Raw genomic sequence first — 14,064 nt, 5'->3', positions numbered from 1 at the left:
AAGCCCTTCGGTGTTGAGGTGCGACCCGAGGCAGGTGGAAGCAACACTAATGGTCCCTTTAAAAGGTAGCAGCCAAGGGGGGTTAGATTGAAGACATGTGAACTACTGGGGGTGTGGAAGAAGGAGAGGGAGGTGTGTTCTCAGGCTTCTGGCTTAGGCGCAACGTGGGTGGTGATGCTATAAACTGAAGGCAGAAAATGGAGAAAGAAGCCCGGGTAGGAGGGCTGGCGGAAGTGTGTGTGAGGGACAGAGGAGCTTTGGCAGGTTGCTTTGGAACATCCATTGAGCATCTGGGTGGAGTCGTCCAGTACCTAACAGAAGCCCAACGGAGAGGTCAGAGCCGGTCACCAGCCGTCTGTAGACAATCAGAGATATTGTTGTGGGACACAGAGAAGACAAACGCCGCAAACCCCAACGTGACACCGAGGTCACCGGGTGAGGACTCCTGTCTCGGTATCCCCGCGGGCGGTGGCCTTTCCTATTTCCGGGGGAGTAGAGGCTGTCGACCAGGAGAAGAGACCCGCACGGTGGCACCTCCGCTCTGGGCAGGGGCTTCGGTTTCCTCGACTGTGTCCCCGCAGGGTTGGACTTGACGATCTCTTAAAGAATCTCTTCCAGCTTTCCTTCGCCGTAATTCTAAACCTCTCTCCAGTGTTGTAAGGCTGGTAACCGGAACGTTTGGTTTGGAGGAAGCTCTGAGCTTGAGACGAGGTGGAGGATTTGCTGGGGGCCGAGAGTGGGATGTCAGTGCTTCAGCGGGGTTGCAGGTGCAACCCTCCGCCCTCTGATGATAATGCGGGCGGGACAGGAGTTTGAAGACAGCCCGTAGAACGACTGAACCACTGAACACGGAAACAGATGCCATGATTCCCAGCATAAGTTATGATATGGATGAGTCAAACTGAGAGAGCTAAATTTAGGGTTTCTAAGGTCCCCTCCCCCCCTTGGCGTCAAAAGTTTCCATTCGACGACAGGGAGGAGAGAAATGCTGATACAGGCAGTGTTTGGTTTCCCCAGGACTGGGACATCCGACACATCTGAATGAAAATAGCTGCGAGGGGGTGGGGCGCCTGGGTGGCTCAGTCTGTTGAGCTTCTGACTCTTGATCTCAGCTCAGGCCGTGAGCTCACGGTCGTGGGATCGAACCCTGCGTAGGGCTCTGCACTGAGTGTGGAGCCTGCTGGCGATTCTCTCTCTCTCTCTCTCTCTGCCCCTCCTCTGCTCATTCTCTCTCTGTGTCTCCCTCCTTCCCTCAAAATAAATAGCTGCAAGGCCGACCCACCAGCAGGACCAGGTACAAAAGGTGGCAGGGTCCTTGGGTCCCAAGAATAAGGTGGTGCCACCCACAGGAAGATGGACGAAACTGACAGGGCCTCAGAAGGATATAATGCCTGGCATCTGGGTGCCGGTGCTCTGGGGACTTTCACCACTGGGGCCATCGCAGGAGGGCCAAGCTGAAGTGAGCAGTGATCCAGGGTGAGGTCCTAGGAGCACGGAGCCAGAGAATGAAGGAAAAGCAGGCCACACACCAGGATACCAGGAGGCACCGTGTCACCAGGGGGGGTGACAGCAGAGCTAGGCACAGGGTTGTTGTGGATCGTCAACCCAGAGCAGGCGGAGGCAGAACAAGACCTGTCCTACAGGTCACGGATGATCGTCATGGAATTCTCACCTTGGAGTTGCTTTCATGCACAAATTGTCAGCAACCGCTAGAGTGGGCCCGCTTTGAAGCAGCCGCTGTGCCCATCCCTGTGAGCCGCGACGAGCTTCTCTTCGCCTGCCCCGGTTGACACTCTTAGCCCCTCCATAGTCATGCCGTTCCCGCATCCGGGCAGCAACCACGCGGCAGGCTGCGTATCGTGGGTCAGATGCCCCCGCAGGTAGGAGGGTGGGTCGCGGTTCCCGGGTCCTTCTGTTCTCAAGGGCAACGATCAGTTTAAGGAAGAGGCAGCGCGCCGATCGCGTGGCTGTGAGTTCAGGCCTCCTGAAAATCACGCGTACCTGCGATGTACAGAGTGGTTTGTTGACACTGAGAGCGGACTCTTCTAGTTTGGGAAGAGTGGCGCCAGCAGGGTGAATAATCATTCTGTGAGCCGCGTGCCAGCACCCGAGCCGCGACGACTCAAGCGTTAGCCAGGCAGCTGTGACTTGCTCAGCGCTCTACTGTGGCCACGGGGAGTGATAGATGCCACGTTGGCTTCTAGGAACCGACATGTTGATGGCAGAGGGGCTGGAGCACGACCACGTGAAACCGAGAGTCCATGAGGTACTGATTGCACGTGAAGGAACGCTGTGGTTGTTCAGAAACAAAAGGGCAGGGAAGGAATAAGGACAATAAGAAAATAACAAGAAACTTGGCTTTTCGCCTATCAGTTTGGCCAAGATTGAGGGGGGAAATGTTCTCATGCTATGGGCAAGTTGGCAAGAATGTAAGGAAATGAAGACTTTAAAAAATCTTTTCTTAATGTTCACGTAATTTTGAGAGAGCGAGACAGACAGACAGACAGACAGAATGTGAGCGGGGGAGGGGCAGAGAGAGAGGGAGACACAGAATCCGAAGCAGGCTCCAGGCTCCGAGCGGTCAGCACAGAGCCCGACGCGGGGCTCCAACCCATGAACCGCGAGATCACGACCTGAGCTGAAGTCAGACGCTTCACTGACTCAGCCATCCAGGTGTCCCAGAAATGAATACTTTTATCCACTCCCAGATCCAGCGTTTTGGGGGACAACTGATATGTGTCAAAATTCTTAGTACCCCTACTTCCTGAACAATTCTAACCCTAAGATTTGTCCTAAGTAGTTAACAGGACAGGTGCACCAAGGTGTGAGTTCAGGGATGCTCATCACAGCATTTTATAAAATAGTGGAAACTTGTGAGCAAATTAAATGGAATCTGCTTGAAGAAATCCCGGTGCCTTCATCCACAATGAATGCTATACAGTCTTTTAACAATGTGCTGTAGTCTACCGCACTGACCTAGAAGGATGTGGGATGTGGTGTTAAGGGAAAAAGTAGCTGATGATGTTGTACGGATAGTGTAGATATTTATATCTATAAAAAAGGAATTACATTTCCGTATCTGCGTATTTTCATAGGTACAGAAACGGGAATAAAAAGGTTTTCACCAAAGTGTAAACAGTGATTTTCCTCTGGGGGGGGGGTGATTTGGGGGAGAACTGTATTTTCTGATTTATAATTTTTCAGTATTTTTGGAGTTCTTCAATAATGAGCATGTATTCGTTTCATACTCAGGAAAAGAATCAGGCTACAAAAAAGTGAAACAATGGCCAATATTTCAGTTACTGCACATGTTAAGAACCCAAGGAAATTAAAGAAATCTGAAAAAACTGAAGAGAACTTTATAGTCGAGATGACCATTATTCTTAACAGCTCAAAGTAATTTTTCAATTAGGACAGATTCCATTTATGTATGTATCATTCTGGCTCGCAAACTCAGTGGGTAATAACCTATATCCCAGCTGAAACAAAAAGTTTCAACCCAAAATAGATACGGTTATAAACCCATCAAAAGGGATAACTTTCAAAAGACCCCAGGAATTCAAAAAAGTAAGACAAAGGAAAAATGTATAAAATCTACTTAGCTTTTAGAAAAAAAAAAAAAAAGAAATCAAATGACTGCAAAAATACCAGCTCCAAAAATACCAAAAAAGCTTCACCAGGAGAAAATAGAAAGCAAAGATTGGCATATGGATGTCAAAAATCCAGTGTCAGAGAGGTTTTGAAACTGGTTGTGCGTCACCAATTATATATATCCAAAATCAGTGTGACAGACACTCCCTTCCAAGAGCAATGGCAAGGTTTTTTAATGCCCTAAAAGTCTCTTTTCGGTGACTGATTATGTAGTAGCCAGAACATGAGATTTTTAAATTCGGTTCATCACCGGTGACCAAATTCTAATGTAGGAGGAAGAAAAGAAAGAAAGAGAGCTGTTATCTGATCCTTTGTGTCAGTTCCCATTTCAGAGGTGTCTTCTACATGAATGTCTTTTCTTCTCATCTCCAGAAAAAGCACAAAGAAGAAACTACAGCGATGGCCAGGTTGACAGAATCCATGAGTGAGTAACTGGAAATTTCTTCTTTATTTCTGGTTTTAAATGGAAAACCACAAAGTCACACAAAACCCCCATTGCTTTGTGATTATCTGTCTTTCTCGTCCATTCTTGTGATCACCGAGGTCTATTTCACGTAGACGGGATTGTGTTGCTGTTACAAGGTGCTTTACTTGAAAGTCGTCTTGTGTGGGACTGAACTCTGTGCTGAAATTGTTACCCCAGTATGGGGTTTTGTTTGTAGGTCTGTGTTGCGGATCGGGACCCACCATAATTCCAATCTCGCTTTTCGGAGGTTTAGGTACAGTCAGCTCACGTTTTATGGGCAGATATTCCATAGGCTGGATCATCAGCCTATGGAAAGAGAAGAAAGAAAGAATGGCTTGTCGTTGTTAAACCTTTCCGGTGTGCTTCCGAATTTTCAGATTCGAGGATTTAAAACTGGGGTGTTTGATGTGGAAGTAACTGGTAATGATTCGGGTTTGGAACAGATCAGTGGTATCAGGCTCTAAGCGCGTAAGTTAGATAAACGGGACACACGAAGCACTCTTAAGAGGAAAGAGGGATTAATATAATACCTCCTCCTGCAAAATGAGACATGTGGCTTTGTACGTTGAAGTTTAAATATTAAAGACCGCGTGGATATGAAATAAACAGACAACGCGGGGGTTTTTTCCCCCTTTGGAAATATGCATTGTCCTGGTGATAGAATTCATATCTCAAGTTACAAGGGAAGGTTGCAGACACTTCTCCATCATCATTCGGGCCATGAACACCTTATTAAATTCGACTGCGTTAATCTTGCCCACATTTATCTTGGCCCCTGCTTTCTCCTTCGACTATTCCTAAATCATGAGACTATTAAAATATGTGTCTTTCTGTAGCATAGTCAATGAATCCTCATCCCCCAAAGTGTACCCCCTCCCGGAAAAAAAATGATGGTAAAGTGTTCTTTACATTGAATTTTTTAATTCCTGACCCCAAATCCCTAATTTCCTGATTTCCTTTATCTCGAACGCATGCTAATTTCACCATGTAAATGATGACTCCACAGGGGGACTGCACAGCCACCCCCAGCATTTACACGCCTCTCTTACACTCATTTCTGTATCATCCCTGCCCTGTCTCTGCCTCACCCGTCTTTCTGACAGTAGTCTTGCAGACTGGAACGTTGCAAAGCATTTGCTCCTTGGTTTGAAAAACCCCAAATTGGTTCTCTGCAAGGGAGAGGAGCTAAGTCACGGAATGCACTCTTCTCAGACCTAGAAGGAAAGAGTGAGGTGGCCAGTACCGTCACAAAACTGACGAACCTGGTCAAAATATGCAGGGACCGTGGACAACACCAGCTGATTGACGATCCACAGCACGTTTGCAGATTTTGTTCTAATCTCTAACTCCAAAGTCACCAGCACAAAAGACCTGTAGATTCTCTGAATGCTGGAAGGATCGATGGCCTGGAACCCAGCATCATTTTCAACAAATGGAGTCTTGAGCGTGGGGGCAAATTGAACTGGATGGTGTTGTGTGTGAGTTGTGATGCTAATAGTTTTTATAATTAGTTCCGTGTTAGAAATTGATACTCTAGTTCAGTGAATTTTTTAACTAGTCTAACTGAATCGTAGATAAAACATTAAGGGTGCTATATGAGTCAATATTTTCGACACGGTCACAATTTCTGATAAAGGTGTTTTAATTTTTCTATCTCTGTGGGATCCAGATGCATTTAAATAAGAGCCCCCCACTGGACTGCTGATTTGTGGGGCTTCGGTTTCCGGGTTACCTCTGCAATAATTTTAATGACTTTGATCTATGAATCCATTGGCTTAAGAGAAGTCTGTAAAAATTGAATTCCAAACCCTTGGGGCAGATGAAAGGGTATTGCCATTCTTCTATGAAAACGATTATATGGACTTGTTCAACACACAAGGAAATTTAAAGAGTGAGAACAGATCTTGGAATCGCACCCAACAGTCCAGTCGCCTGAGCCTTACAGAGGTAAAGAACACTACTATAAAAAATGCAGAATTCTTGTAGGCCCTCGCTATGAAAGTTAATCATGCAGTCAACACTAATAAACATTTCATCAAAACTAAACTCAGGAATAATGTACACAGCTATACATTGATTCTACATAGGAAATCTACAAGGAAATAAATACATAATTATGTAGGGAGATTCTATCCGTAGGCTAAGCAAAGAATTAGCATACAATTACGACACAATGCATTTGATGGGAACATCAAATCCATGGCCACTGGGGAAAAGGGACATAAACAGAACCACAAATGCCCAGGACACAATGCACTGAATGGTTTTTCAGAGTCAGTAAACACTTTGCTTGTTAAACTGCCAAGCGAAAACCATCTGGTTAGGAGAACATCTCTGTGTTGAACCAGAATGGGATTGCAATTCTCCTGTCACCATACGGGTCCAAATGTGATCAATGGATATGCAAATACTGTAATGAAGATAGGTAACTTCTTCATCTTCCAGAGCAGGGAGAAGGAATATATTTTTCCGGGGGCTATTAATCGCCACCTCAAAAAAGCCTATGCGGTGTCCCAATTTTTTTACAAAAAAGGGCAAACAGAAGACACAGAAATGGTAGCAGGTTTTTTTTTTTTTTTTAATTTTAATTTATTTTTGAGAGACAGGCAGAGACAGAGCGTGAGCGGGGGAGGGGCAGAGAGAGAGAGAGGGAGACACAGGATCCAAAGCAAGCTCCAGGCTCCGAGCTGTCAGCACAGAGCCTGACAAGGGGCTCGAACCCACAAACCGTGAGACCATGACCTGAGCCGAAGTCGGCCGCTTCACCGACTGAGCCACCCGGGCGCCCCATGTGAGCAGATTTTTAAATGTTTAATTAAAAGAAACTTTATTTGATAAAAGTGAGATGACTTTTCAAAATATGTTTATGTCGCACGGTTGAAATGAGGAGGGACACGAAAAGGAAAAAGAAAAATAGAGAAAGGAAAAAAATCAGCTGTGTGGAGGAAGAGGGAGACAGCAAAAGTTCACATGAGAAAAATACCCGGGAAAAAAATATATATGAAAAGAGACCCAGAGGAAAGGTACAAAATCACAAGGAGCAAAAGAAGACAAGTAGGCAGAAAGGAGAGGAGGCACGGAGAGGTGTTCACAGACGGTCTAAAATTAGGAAACTGCACACTGGCCTTAACCAGCTGTGGACTTTCAACCTTTCAAAGGCTATTGATTTTTTTTACCACTGCCTGTTGACATTTTAATCTGTGTCTGCACCTTGGAAACAGATATACTCATATTTACACCACCAGAAGCCCAGTTCCAAATGGTGCAAAACAAAACCCACATTGGAAGAGATCACTCTGAGCTTGCCCCTCGGGTACCAACCCTTTACTACCCCAGCCACTAAGTGAAATCAAGCTGAAAGGCTGACCCAGTGGGGACTGCCAACCTTGTCTATAAATCGGCATATGGTGACCCAGACGAGGGAATCCCATCTTGCATCGCGCTGTCATTGGAGATGACGTTGGGGAGGGCAGGGTCTGCCCTAGCTGCTGGAATCTAAGTCAGACAGTGACAGATTGGAGATGTCCAAAGGCGTGCAAATGACCTGGGGGCTATGGGATCATGGTCTGTCTGAGCTACCTTGGTAGGCTGTGCTTATGTGGATTCCTGTAGATAATTCACTTCCCGGGCAATGCGTGCTGGTGCATCTTCCCCACACCTCGAGCTCCAGGGCACGTGTCAAATATAGCAGGGGGTGGAGAGCCGTACGACCTGGGTCCGTGAATAACGTGGATTATAACCAAATATCCGTCTTGCGCACCGTGATGGGGGTTACAGGGCGGAACGGGTAGGGACGCTGGCCCCGACGCCTCCTCCAGGACGCAGGGCCCCTTTCCAAAGCCCCCCACCCAGCACCCCGCTGGCGTCACACTTCTGCCTCCTTCCCCACAGCGCCGCGCGTCTTCGGTCGTCACCGCGGTGGCAAATGGTGCACGAGGCCGGCCGCGGCTCGCTCCAAATGCTGGCAGGGGTTGACTTTCTCGGCTTCCTGCTGCCACCTGCCCAGCGTCTCTCAGGCACACGTGCCCTGAGCGTTCCCTCTGCCAGCCACAGGATCCCTTTCCGGTCCTTCCCCAGGAGCCTTTCTGCCAGGCCGCAAGGCCAACCCCGGCCGCCCTGCTGCCTCTGCGGGGCACACCTGCACAGGAAAGAGGAGTGCCGCTCGTTGTTATTCCCAAAGACACAGCTGAACGTCAGCTGTGCCCCAAGCGTTCCAGGACGGTTCCTTCCCAGCTCGGCGCAGAGGACGAGGGGGCTGGGTGGTTCCCCCCACCGCCCATAACCAGAGCCGGGGGCCTGTTCTGTGGGTGCTTGGAGGTCTCGGCCGTCTGCATCAACGCAGAGGGGATCCCTCCGGGATGCAAGACGCCGCCCAAAGTCAGCCTAGATTGGAAACGGTTTAGTGTCAGAAGAAATGAAGGGGGAGAAGCAGCTACAATCACTGCACATTGAATCAACCCCGTGCAAATGCAGTGGCTTCTTTAATCATTTCTTCCCTCCGTGTGGAGACGCTGTCCTAACCCTGGCGTCGTGTTAAGGCGGGAGAAGGCGGGAAAACAGGGTCCCTGGCCGCACCGAGCACGGCGTTCTGGGGAGGCAAGGGACACCAGCCGCTGTGCAGAGTCTGGCCCTGGCAGAGGCTGCCAGACAAGCGTGCAGCCTGGGGACGGATGGCCCGCAAAGCTCTCCTTCCACGGACTTGCAGCGCGCATGTGCATCATAAAGGCACCCAAAGGGTGTGGGGGTGCCACCAGGCGGCCGATGGGAATCTGAGTGTCAGGCACCCAGCACCCGGCACAGGAACGGACAGAGGTGTGAGGGAAGAGCAAAGTGCTGATGTGGGCTCGGCGAGGAGCCCGGGTGGCAAGACAGCAGATGGCTGGGCACGTGGGCACGAGTCAGATCGTCAAAGGACTAGGGCGCAGCTCAGGTGTCTCCCAGGGGCGAAGGGGTGAGGGGCGGATCTCTGAGCAGAGGCAGACGGGAGCTGGGGCCGCCGTCGAGGATGGACCTGAGTGTGTGAAAGAGGCCGTGACCGGGGACGTGACCGAGAGGAGGAGGAAGGATGTGCGCACGCTACCCAGGCTCTGCGCTTCGGGAAGGAAACTGGCGGAAGCTTCCACCAGCCCCCCCGCTGGGCCGGGAACGCTGGCAGAAGAGTGATTTGAGGCACTGATGTGATGGGTTCAGATTTGAAGGTACTGAGTCAAGGGAATGCTTTGGTTGGTCAGGGTCCCCTTTGTAGGAAAAGGGTCCCCTCCTCTCGCAGGTGCAAATGGGGCGGCTGTGAAAGTGTCGGGAGAGGCCAGGTCATGCTCTGCTAACAAAGCATTTCTGCCACTTCGCGCACACACAGGCACACATTGACACAGCCACACGTGCCCACGTGCGTGTTAATTTCTCCTTCAGGCCACGTGTCCACACTGGCCGGCCACGGCTCGGCTCACCTGGAGGGCCCATCTCCACCGCCGCGAGAGAACACGGCAAATCGACACGGCACCTTAACATTCCACCCAGAAGGGACACGTGTCACTTCTCCTCTCGTTGCCTTAGCCACACGTCAACGCCACGCCCAACTTCCAACATGGAAAGGGGTGCTTGGAAGGAGGGCGGAAGGCCAGCTCTAACCCAACACAGAGGGATTGGAGCCTGAGGGGACAGGGAGATCACTCACTTCTGAGCAATGGCAGGGGATACCGTAAGTCACCCCCGTCACCCCTAGGTCAGGGGATGGAAGGAGGCGGCCCCTTAGAGCTACTCAGGAAATGGGATGGCTGTTAGAGATTCCTTCCGAGGCCTAGAAGAGAAACAAAGATCCTGAAGAAATACCTAAGGAAAGGAAACCAGGTGGGAACAAGCAAGACAAAGAGAATTCCAGGAAGCAGGTATCAGCATTCGCCTTGAGGGTCTCTTTGTCCCCCAGCTGAGGGTTCCTGAGACCAGGAGAATGGAAGCAGGATCCCCTTTTATGTTCCGCCCCCGGGGCCTGTCCTGCTTGCTGGGATATTGTAAGCCACTTATCCCCTGGGGAAGGTGCCCGCCCTCCCAGACACAGGGTGTCTGTGCCCCAGGCTGGGCCCCCTTGGGCAGGGTGTTAGGAGAACACAGCACACCCTGCAGCCCCCTCCCCGGCGGGCAAGGACCAGAGCCACTGGTCCAAGCACACACGGCAGGCCTTGACCTCTCAGCTGGACCGAGAGCTGGGGGCCGTGTGGGACAGTTGAGGCAGGGCAGAGCTATTCTTTGAAGTCACCAGGGTGCTCAATCGGGGTCCACCGGGGAGCGCGTTTTCAAACATACCTTCTCCCTTCCAATAAAACTCAGACACTTTAAACGCTGAGATCCGTGCCGCAAGGTCACGCCCACACGGGAAGGCACAGCATCATCTCACGAGTGACCAACGTAAAGTCCAGCTCATTGCTCTTGACTACTCCGTCCTGCCATTACACGGTCTGTGTCAGGCTGCATTACCTCCTCCTCTAAACGACCTCCTCGGCGAAAGCCATTCAGGGAATTAAAGGGTCCGTCTGATAGGAAGTGTCAGGTCTCCCGGAAGCCCCCAGGGCTCTGCCAAGCTCAGCCCTCCCTGGCTGCCCTGCCCTCTCTTCTCCTCTGCCTTCCCCCTTGGCGGAGGGTGTTTGTCCTTGTGCCCGCCTGGTCTCCCTTCTGCCTCCCGTCCGGTGGCTCCCCACCCGCCTTCCTTTCTCATCTCCCAGCCCCCCATGTGGATGGGGAGCCGGCCCGACCCCCTCCCGCAGGTGCACGGACCCTAATGAGCTACGGGGCTGGGTGCAGGCCAGCATTCAGACTGACAGAAGCAGCCTTTGCCTTATTAAGCAGCTCTGACAGGTGCTTCTGGGGATAGGTTCTGGAAGTCCTGCCTAGAGGCCGGTTCTCTCGTTCTCCCTGGACCCTCGGAGCTAGATCATATCCCTAAACCGGCTCACCCGCTCACGCCCACCAGATTGGCTTTGCCACCTCGCCTAGTAACTCAGGACCCATGCAGCCTCATTTCTGCGAATTCATTCCTGGCTGCCCTGGGGGATGAGGGGAGGGAGCACAAGGGTGGCCGCCGAGAGGGGGACCAGCTCAGAGGGGCAGCGGAACGGAGATCTATCCAGAAGGTCCCACTGCACATATGGTCCCCTGGCAATACATCATGTCAGTCCTACCACCCGGCAGCAAAGCTTCCTTTGATCCAAAGCCGAAGACAGTCAGCAGGTGCTTCCCTGTCTGTGTGCCTCCAAAAAGCGGTTATCTTTTTTTTTTTTTTTTTTTCCACTATGAGGCACACGCTTGTCCTTACTGGAAAGCATCTTTCAAATTCAAGGATAATTGCTCTCCAGTTGAGATCAGGGGCGTGTTCAGTGGAATCAGAGCTCTCAGCTCTGAGGCCGAAGGGCCTGTAATGGACTCTAATCCTCATTCCGCTCGGTGGCCTGAGCCTCGTCCCCGTGAAGGTAGGCTCCTCATCCCGCCTGGTCGCCCGCCTCTCCCTGCCCATCCCTCAAGGCAGGACCGTTGCTCCCGTGGTTTCCATCTGCCTCGCACCGCCCAGCCTCCTTCCAGCAGTCGGCTCCTCCCTCGCCATCCCCAGAAGAGCCTGTCCCGGAACAGCTTGTAATTCAAAGGATTTCACTGGTAGAAACACACAATAGTGTTCAAAACGGCAAAGTGAGTAAATTTCCACATAGGGTGCCTGATATTTGTATAATTGATTACTGATCTTGGTGCCAGTGGAGATGGGGCTAGACCCGTTTTCTCAAGCTCATTTCTGTCCAAGATCTCGGAGATCGCTTTGACCCCCACCTTCTGACCCGTGTCAGACTTGGTCACGGAGAAACTCTTCTGATATCTGCACTTTTCCTCTGGAACCCGGAGGACTGAGGTCGGGGTTTCTCAACTTGGGCACCATTCGCCTTTGGAGCTGGGTAATTCTGAGTTGGGAAGTTTTGTGCATGGGAGGATGTCTAAGAGCACCCTTGACCTCAAGTCACCAGATGCTGATAGCTCCCGCCCCGCCTTATGACAACCAGTCTTCAGACATTACTTCATTTGCCTTGGGGAGCAAAGTCCCCGACTGCTGAGAGGTTGGGAATCACTGTTCTAGATCCAAGCGGGAAGAAAGCGAAACAGACCCCAGTGGCTCATTCTGCAGCAATGGTGGGATTGGCCAGTCGACTGCAGAACTCTCCTGAGGCTTCCGTCCGCAATGTCCACCCACACCACCGCTTCCCACCAATACATGCTTCGTGCAGGAGTGGTCAACCTGAATGTCCCCCGGCGGCCACCTCGGGAGTCTGTCTGCCTAGGCTGCCATGACTTTAGGGACAACCAAGTCATTTGTATTTCTGTTTTATTGATGAGGCAGTTGAAGCTCAGAAAGAGGAAGTGATTTTTCCACCAGTGTTCAAGAGGAGAGCTGGAAGGACCACAGCTCTTAGGACTGGTAGAAACAGGAGAAGTGGAAAGTGGGCTGAGGGGAGGGGAGGCTCCTCTAGAGTCTGCCGGGACTGTTGTTCTTTCCAAACAGCAGTTTTTAGGACCTCCCCACTGGCTCTCTCAACAGTAATTTTTCTCGCTCGTTTTGCCTTTCCAAGCCACTGACGGTGAAAGCCCAGCTCTGGGGCAGCCACGTCCTCTCCAACCTTCTTCACTATTTCCTTTTGTCCCCATCTCAGGGAGCACCCGTGTCATTGGCATTTCACTGGAGGGGCTTCCTCTCTTGTTTGGGAGCAAGGGGATTTTGGACCTCCCTCAGTTTCCACTCCTTTGACACAAGGCGATCACACACAGGGGAGATGTTCGAGGCGTGAGTCACCATGGTACCAGCCCAGCTTGGCAACGTGGAGGCAGCTGCCAGAGCCAGGCTGCTGTCACCATCCACTGTGGCCACAATCAGCCAAAACTCCGTCTCTATCCCGTCCGCCAACCCACACATGCCCCAGCAACAGGCTGTGCTCCTCAGCCAGTGGGGTGTTCAGGTGACTCCCCAGAGCGATGGAAGAGCCATGGTTCCCGATCAAGACCCAGGTGTAGAGCCACCTGTCCAAGCTGGGGACCCAGATCCCAGAGGGAATGGGAAACACGCCCACCACTTGCCTTTGCTCCAGCCCAAAGTAAAAAAGTAAACAAATACATTTTTAAACTCTCTTCCCTCACACTTCCTCCCTCGCCTCCCTCCTCCCACACGTTGCCACCCCGTCTCACTGTCCCTCCCCTCCCTCCTCCCACACGCTGCCACCTGGCTCCAAGAGTCTGCTCCAGCCTCCCACCACCTGCCACCGGCTCCTGATCCTTCCCTCCTCCTCCCCCCACGCCCATTCCTCCCCCTCTCCCCACATCAACTGCTCTGCAAACCACAGGTTTCATCAGGAAAGACTGAGGAGGGATGAGGGGGACATCAGAGGCTGCGTCCCCCACGGTGGGGTCACCCCGAGGCAGGCCGTGGGGCTGGAGGGTAAGACAGATGCCCAACCCGGCACCCAAGTGTGAGCACGCAAGTGTGGGCAACCCCGAGTAAGAGAATGCGGGCATGTGCGCGTTTAAGAAGCCTGGGATAAGGCACCGGGGACACGAGTGAGCAGGTGGTTGGAGGGAACAGTGAAGAATACTGAAATCTACCGACTCCAGCTCGGGACACAGCACCGGAACTGGGGAGGGGACGCTGCCCGGGTGGAGCGCACAGTGTTTCTCACACCCGGACAAATGTGACCTCCTGGGCAGGGGAACTCGGTTTACCTTGTGCCACCCTCTTTGTCTCACTGATATTCCCAGTGAAGGGAACCCGCCAGCCCCCTCGCTGGGCTGCTGCCTCCCTCCCCCCTCCCACCCCCAGCCCCCTCTCCCTCCTCGCGACAAGCTGGGACAGCCCTGGGGCTCACCACTTCCCACTGCCTCCCTGAATTTGTCTGGGGAGGGGAGGCAGGCAAGGGAAACACCTGCCT

General features: G+C 51.8%; 1 protein-coding gene across 2 annotated transcripts in view; it reads left to right on the top strand.

The window, feature by feature from the left end:
• KCNJ6 (potassium inwardly rectifying channel subfamily J member 6) overlaps positions 1 to 14,064 on the top strand; it is a 276,710-nt gene that overhangs the window by 74,653 nt on the left and 187,993 nt on the right. For both annotated transcript variants that reach the window (XM_086675967.1, XM_086675968.1), the window contains exon 2: positions 4,024 to 4,075. In XM_086675967.1, coding sequence (XP_086532093.1) covers positions 4,051 to 4,075 — 25 coding nt within the window. In that variant the 5' untranslated portion in view covers positions 4,024 to 4,050. The remainder of the gene's footprint in view (positions 1 to 4,023; positions 4,076 to 14,064) is intronic.

The sequence above is a fragment of the Puma concolor genome, chromosome C2 (genome assembly GCF_028749965.1).
Source record: "Puma concolor isolate L17-30 chromosome C2, mPumCon1.1.hap2, whole genome shotgun sequence".
Classification (NCBI taxonomy): Eukaryota; Metazoa; Chordata; class Mammalia; order Carnivora; family Felidae; genus Puma; species Puma concolor.
The sequence above is the reverse complement of the archived record's forward strand: the minus strand, read 5'-3'. Positions and strand labels throughout refer to the sequence as shown.